This window comes from Notothenia coriiceps, unplaced genomic scaffold (assembly GCF_000735185.1).
Source record: "Notothenia coriiceps isolate Sejong01 unplaced genomic scaffold, NC01 NC01_scaffold00004100, whole genome shotgun sequence".
In the NCBI taxonomy this organism is placed as follows: domain Eukaryota; kingdom Metazoa; phylum Chordata; class Actinopteri; order Perciformes; family Nototheniidae; genus Notothenia; species Notothenia coriiceps.
The window spans coordinates 1,790-9,326 of NW_011336801.1; the positions used below are offsets into that span (position 1 = coordinate 1,790).

At 43.1% G+C, this 7,537-nt stretch overlaps 1 protein-coding gene across 1 annotated transcript in view; it reads left to right on the forward strand.

Moving 5' to 3' along the window:
- LOC104942017 (C-terminal-binding protein 2-like) overlaps positions 1-3,914 on the forward strand; it is a gene marked incomplete at its 5' end in the record, with an annotated part of 4,545 nt that extends 631 nt beyond the window's left edge. The window contains 2 exons of the mRNA XM_010767206.1: positions 62-179; positions 2,139-3,914. Coding sequence (XP_010765508.1) covers positions 62-179; positions 2,139-2,319 — 299 coding nt within the window. The remainder of the gene's footprint in view (positions 1-61; positions 180-2,138) is intronic.
- Positions 3,915-7,537: the final 3,623 nt, after the last annotated feature.

Sequence of the window (7,537 nt, forward strand, 5' to 3'; positions counted from 1 at the left end):
CGTGTGCCTTGTGAGTGTCAGGTGTGTGTGTGTGTGTGTGTGTGTGTGTTCCATATGACAGGCCGTATCCCCGACAGCTTAAGAAACTGCGTCAACAAGGAGTTCTTTGTCACCACGGCACCCTGGGCCGTTATGGATCAGCCGGGTGTTCACCCTGAGCTCAACGGCGCCGCCTACAGGTAGGGACTGGAGGGGTCTGACAGATACACCCCTTTTTTATTTAATGCTGTTTTAATTCTATTTTGAGATGTTTAAATGCTAGTATTGTTTATATTCTACTCTCTCATTTATACCGTTGTGCAATGCCTTGTTTTGTGTTTTTTTATGCTGCTGCAACGCAAACATTTCCCAATTTGGGATCAATAATGTACCTCTTATTTATCTTATCTTATTTCAGAGACAAACTGCTACCCTGGATTATCCTTTAGTTGTGTTTTTATACCTCAGTACATTTTATATGATGTTTAAGTATTCTGTACAAATGTAGGTGATTTGTTTTAACGTATTCATTCATTATTTGGGTCAAAAACAAAGGGTATTGTGATAAAGTACACAGAATGAGGTAATTAGTGATTAATTGCTATTTCTGTCCCAATTACTTTTATTTGAATGCTAACTTAATGAGAAATTCCTAAAAAAAAACTTGTATATTCCCCTATATTTACTGTTTTATAATATATTTAAACTGGTCAAGTTATTAACAAGTTATTAATGAAGCCCTGCAGTAGTTGGTAGTGCCCCCCCCCCTCCCCCCTGCTAACTGTCCCCTGTAGGAGTAGAAAGGTCTTTCTTTGCCCACCTGCCGGCTCTTCCTGATCTCAGCATGTCCGCCTCCATGTGCTTCTTTTCACGCAGCCAAGTGAACCAAACTGTTTCGGGCATAACAGCCGGTGTCCCCCAAGACAAAATTATTGCCTAGATCAGGAGCAGGTAAATACAACCGTCCGGGGCCACAGCCTCAGTCTGGAGGTCCCGGATAAGACCCTCTCTGATCTGATGTGTGTTCCTTCTAGAATCCCCCAGTACTCACCTGTTTGACTGACTCAGTAGAGATGGATGGCAGAGGAAGCTTTGAGTGTGCAGGAAGCATGACAGAGCTATTCAGGGACAGTTTCATGGAGTCATGCTTCCTGCTTCTTATGGGTTTTTGGGGCATTGTGTTGGATTTCACTTCTCACAACTCTATTGTGTGTTTCCCCTCCTGTTTGGTTGAGTGGTTATTGTACAGAGCCCCCTGGGGGTCAGGGTGGGATTTTATTTCTCAGTTATTCTGCATTACTTTGCAATAGGTTAAGGAGGATAAGAACAGCTATAAACTCACGCTAGTCTTCCTGCCACAGTGGTACAGAAGTGAGCCTAATGCTGCACAGACACAAACATTATACTATATTATAAGAAAAAGATTGGGCTTGTTCTATGGGTCAGAAGGAATGTTAACTGTATTGTGAGGTCCTACCATGAACCTTCTGGGGCTCCATATTATGAGGATTTGCCTTCAAGTTTCCTCACAGAATGTTTAACATAATGGCTCTTTTTTACATCAAAAAAGTCCCAGGATCTAAAATCACTTCATGTCCTACGACATACCATATACGCTGAGGTCTTTTTGACGTACTATACGATGTCTTATTTCTGAATTTCTGACATACTAGAATATGATTTTTTTTCCTTCAAAATACTATAATAAGACATTTTTTCCACATACTATAATATGATTTTTCTTTTTGAAAAACTATAAATATATATGTCGTTTCTCTGATATCTTTGGCTTTGACCCTTTTTTTTTTTTACGACATACTAAAGTTTGTCTTTTTATGACATGTAATGCTTTACATTTTATTTAAGACATATATTACAATTACTTTTCTGCGACTCCCTATACCATGACTTTTTGTTAAACATTTTTAATCCTTTTCCTAAACCAACTAAAAGTAAAACCACCTGAAACGCAGCATAAGACTTCTTACATGTTTCCTGTGTAGTTTCCTTTGGCGAAAAATAGCCAGTAGAATCAGTGTGAGGTTTGCTCAGAGAATCCTTCACGAAGTGTGGGCTATTCCCCCTGTGAGTCCTTCCTCCCCCCTCTTGGATTCACATATCTTTTGCGACACTAACCTCTCACCTTGCCCCCCCTTCAGATACCCGCCGGGCGTAGTTGGAGTGGCTCCGGGTGGCATGCCAGGGGCGTTAGAGGGCATGGTGCCGGGGGGGGTGCCCATCGCCCACTCCCTGCCCTCCGGTACACACCCCTCCCAGGCCCCGTCGCCCAACCAGCCCTCCAAACACGGCGAGACCAGAGAGCACCTCACCGAGCAATAGCAGCAGAAGGGTTCCAACAACCAATCACAACGCAACCGACCAACTGGGACCAAGAGACAGTGAAACGACACACGTGGCTGCCTGTTAAACCAGCCAGCAACTGGGAACAAAGGAAGTGTTCCGGGGGAATTTGTACTTTTAACGTTTTAGTTTTTACTCTCTGTCTCTTGGGGTTCAGTACCGACTTTACTCTTCGATGATGATGATGGGTTTTTTCGTTGTTGTTTTTTTCTTCGGGACATGCCTATGATTGTGGACACAGAGTCCAGTGTTTTTAGCGCTCCGGGATTACCCGACTGAGACTCTGTCCCCGCCCCCTCTCCACCTCAGAGCTCATGGGAAACGTAGGCCCTCATCTCAACACACTCAAGAGAAAAAACTCTGGCATCATGTGCTACTGGACCTTAACCCCCCCCCTTCCCAACCGACCCCTGATCCTCCCCACCTCTCCGACCCTCCTTATGTAACTAATGTGTGTTGTTTAGGCCCCTCATTATGCCTCAGAAGAATTATTTTGTTCTTTCAATCTTCAGTGTGAATGACTAAAAATGGATTAATGACTATATATATTTATCATTCGTCAAACAAAAGGACACGATTTAGTAATCTAGAGTGGGTTTTAACCCTTTCCTGGCAATAAGACACATGACAGCTGCTGCAGTTACAAGATGTCACCACTGGAGGGCACTTCTACACAGCGTGAGGAATTTCTTCTGCACCTGTGAGCGTTAACACCAAAAGTTGCTCCAATATAATCTGTGGGAATTATTTTTGAGCCGCAGTTACACTAAACAAACATTCACTGTACATTTAAATGTAGCTGAGTTTTGAGATTACATGGATTTAGAGGGGAGCTGCCAGCTAAGTATTTCACTTTTGTCTTTAGTTTAGAGTCGGTGTGTCAGTGTGACTCTGATGAAGGACTTTTTTATTTTTTATAAATCATTAAAAAAAAGACTAAAGTTTGGCGTGACTGACTGCATCCGATTCTTCTGCTGAATGGACGGATATTACAGATATGAACCGAGTGGCATCGGTGCACAGATGAGACCACGCTCCCTTCTTTGAGCACATTTCACACTGAAGACAGGAAAGGGTTAAAGCAAACTTCATTTCTTAATGACTCAGGAAAACACTTTTTTGCTGATATTGTTTATTCCCAGAATTTTGTCTTTGAGGGAAAAAAAAAAAAGATGAGACTAAATGTGGTTAGTCTGGATATTCCTCCCCCCCCCCTCTCTCCATTGTGGTATTTTTATATACAAGGCGCATCCCTGGTTTTGGTGTTAAAGAGTTTTGAAGAGTCCTGTTAGATTTGTATTGCCTAGTTAAATGTTCCTATAACCATAGTCCTATGTGATCCACCCCCCCCCCCTTCCCCTCTTCTTATATTTTCTTTGTTCTATTGAAGGCCAGGTTCTTTCGGGCGTCCTCTCTGTAAGAGCAATAGCAGAAACTCCTACTTAGTGTTCCAACAATAGCAAGAGGCAGCCAGCAGTATGTTTTTGTTTTTAGTGTGAGTATTTGTATTTGTTTCTTGTACAAGGTGAACATTTAGCATTCAGTGCAGTTCAAATAAAAGATGATTCTGAGAACCAGCTGTCTGTACCAGAATGATTTTGAACACTTTATGTCCTGTATACTTAAGAAGAGAATATCCTGATAATGTGTTCCTTTAACAAACTCTTTACAAGATGGATTCATCTTTATTGTTTTATCCTTTGTCACAGGGGGGCAACAACATCAGTCCCAATAAGAAAGAAATGCAGCAAGTGTGACACCATCCGGATGATTAAATAAAAAACCAACAAAGGGTTGGGTCTCACGGGTAAAATGTAATCTTTTAAGGCTGATAACTACCTACATTTGAGTCCTTTTGTTTATTAAAAGCTCACTGTAGCTCTCGTTGTTTACTGAGAAATGAGCTTTCGACTTCTTTCATTAATTTGGACTATATTAGACATTTTAAAAACATGTCCATCCATCAGAGTATGTTTGAGTTATTTCAGTTACAGGCAAGAAGAAACCAACAAGGGCAACAAAGAGGATGCAAGTGAGTCAAATTTAATATGAATGCACTCTATAGAAAGAGGCAGAGTGTTTGGTTTTCTTTTCCCCACCGGCATCACCACCACCCACTCTAACATGACAAAGAGCTACTAAATCACACGTAAAAATGTCAGTAAACTTGTACGGCACAGAATGTAGGTTTTCATCTGTGCAAAATAAAATACTTCAAGACTGAACGGAACACGGATAAAACGGAGCGGAACAAAAAAAGGTATCGCCTCCGCACGCTTAATCTCCTAAACAAATAAATAAATCCAAAAACATCAGAAGGGGTTTGCAGAGGGATCAGAAGAAAGAAAAACAGGTGCTCTTTAAACCTCAACATACACACAGGCAGTTCTGTAAATGAAACGTCTCTTCTAGTGCAGCTTCAGGATTCCCTTAAATACAGTTTCTATATGTCTTAGTATTTCTGTCAGGTGTGATTAGAACTTTGATAACAAACAAGGAGAACTCTTACAGGCTAACTAAGTGGACTTGATGTGCTTTCATAGGAGCAGTAATTAGGATTCTGTTTCTCGGTGCTGGTACCTCTTCTTCTTTTGTTTTCCACCACCGAGCTCACACATCACATGCATTATTACAAGTTCAAGATTTACATGTGGGAGAAAGAAAGAAAAAAACAGATAGTAAGGTAGGAACTCTCCCAGAGCCTACAGTGTCCAGTCTCAGATTAAAGAGCTGTGTTCCTCCTCGTCTTCGTCCTCCTCTTCCTCTCCGTCGGACAGAGAGGCACAGGGGCGGATCTGGCGGTATCTGTCCAGCCACTTCTCCACCATCTGGGTGACCAGAGGGTGGTTACGCCGGCGAGAGCTCTTCTGCATGGCGGCCAGCATCCCTCCTTCTGTCACGCAGCAGTCCAGCCACTCCCTCAGCAGCTTCTCCTGCTGCTCCTCGTTGCCCATCTGAGGCACACACACACAGAAACACACACACACAGAAACACACACACACACACACACACACACACACACACACAGACACACACACGCAGATCATTTGTTAGGACATCTTTAAACTGGTGATCACAGTCACTGAGGGCTGGGAACGATTTGTGGTAACCTGAAACCATAAGCTGTACATAATGCTTATTGTTTTTATTCTGTTTTTGAAAGCAACTTTTATCCATAAATGTTAAAGGAGCACATTGGTTTGAATATCGGATTTGATATCCACAACTATGCTTTGTTTTCTGCCGGATTAAAACACTGACTGCTGTCATTCACAGTAAACAAGGTGACTCGCAAGTAAGAATAAAACAAATCAGCAGCTATTCATGCTTTCATTAACACGTGTAGTATCTGTTCAAATGTTCCTATACTATGTACTGTGACCTAAGATTTTCATCGTCATAACTACACTGTAGCTATGTACGTATGACCAATGAAAGCCTTGAACCTTGAATATACTTTTAAAATAGTAGAACACCAAATTATTTTGTGGTAGAAAATACACATTAGGATTGCATATAATACAAAATATACTTCATTTCAAGTCATACAATGTCACATAGCGCATCAGTCTCTACCTCTTGAGCAGACAGGAAGTGGACGTGCAGCAGCTTCCTCTCGCTGTCCACCAGCGGCAGCAGCGTTACCGTGACGTCGTCGTCGGTGTTGAGGTTGGCGCCCGCACCGCGATTGTCGTAGCCGTCGTTCTCCATGGCCACCAGGGCCGAGAAGTGGCCCCGCGTGTATCCCAGGGCGATGGGGCTCTTCCAGCAGAAGCTCTGCTCCCATAGCAGAGGCAGATACACACCTATACACACACAGAAACACACACACAGCAGGTCAGAGGCAGGTATCTAAACAGTGAGCTCTCTCTGTGACTATGTGGATGTCAGAGCTCATCTGACCCGAGATCAGAAGAGGCTGCGCTTCATCTGACTGGAAACAACCGGGGCATTGAGAGCAGGGGAGCCGCTGTGTGCTGGTGCTCAGCCTCTGCTGCTCAGAACACACACTACACACACTATGCAATGTGGACTAGAGCAAGGGTTTTCAAAGTGTGGGTAGGTGAGCCTCCCCTCAGAGAACATAAGATCAGCCGCGCCCCCCGTCCCAATTATTATTGCTGTTATTATTATTATTGTTGTTGTTGCTATAATGCAGGGGTATTCAATTGCATTTCAAAGAGGTCCAGTAAGAGAAAATGTAATTAAATGCTCTGTTTTCGCTGTCTACCTTCCGCCATTTGAAATTACTCCGACTGTTTCTCTCCTCTTGTCTCGTCTCTGTGTGTGTGTTTGAATCTATCGTGCTGACTGCACCGATTTGATTGGCTGAGTAGCGTCACCTCCTTAAAACATTAAACAATAACTTTTTTAAACCTTTTTATTTTTATGTTTTAAACATATTGTATAAAACTCCCCCACTACTTGGACTATTCCTTGCACCCCTCTAGAATAAGCCTGAATGGTCTCAACCATATTGCATCAGTAACGTGCACTTGTTATTATAACAAGATCGCAAGGACGGTGGTAGCGATCGGAAAATTGAGTGTTGTTCAGTTTGTGTGTTGTGGAACATGCGTGTCCGTGCATGAAAATATACCACACACCCAATTACAATTGCATGTTCAATTCACTACCCTGGAAGTTAATACAGTTGTTAAAGTTGGAACAGCCTGTGGACAGCCGTTCTTCCTTGCATGTCCGTCGCCGACACCTTCTTACAGAGGACAGGCACATCTAGCTGCAGCACGACCCGTATATTTCCGCACGCCGTGTTCTCAAGAAGACATCTCCTTCTTCAACCTTGAGTCACGTGATGGACGGCTTATCAACCTATGAGGCACGCTGACCGAGCTTCACTGATGACGCTCATCCTGTTCGGGGTAGCATTCTCTTATTACAATCACCCTTACTTTAGTGGGAACGAATGACAGTCCTGCGTTTTATGCACAGCGGAATAAATGCAGATCATACTCTGGTTGCAGCCTTTACGCCGGTACTTGCTTTTGATCAAAGATCAATGCGGAAACCTGCACTCACAGCAGGTAGGTGGAGGGAGGGACAATGAGCACCTTTTACAGCCTTTTTTGGCGAGGTGGAGGGAAAGTCGGTCTCCACAGACAGCCAAGTGGGCAAGTGTCACTTTACTCGTCTTTTTTCTCGTTTTGCTGTGTCATCACGGCTTCGCCTCCCTTC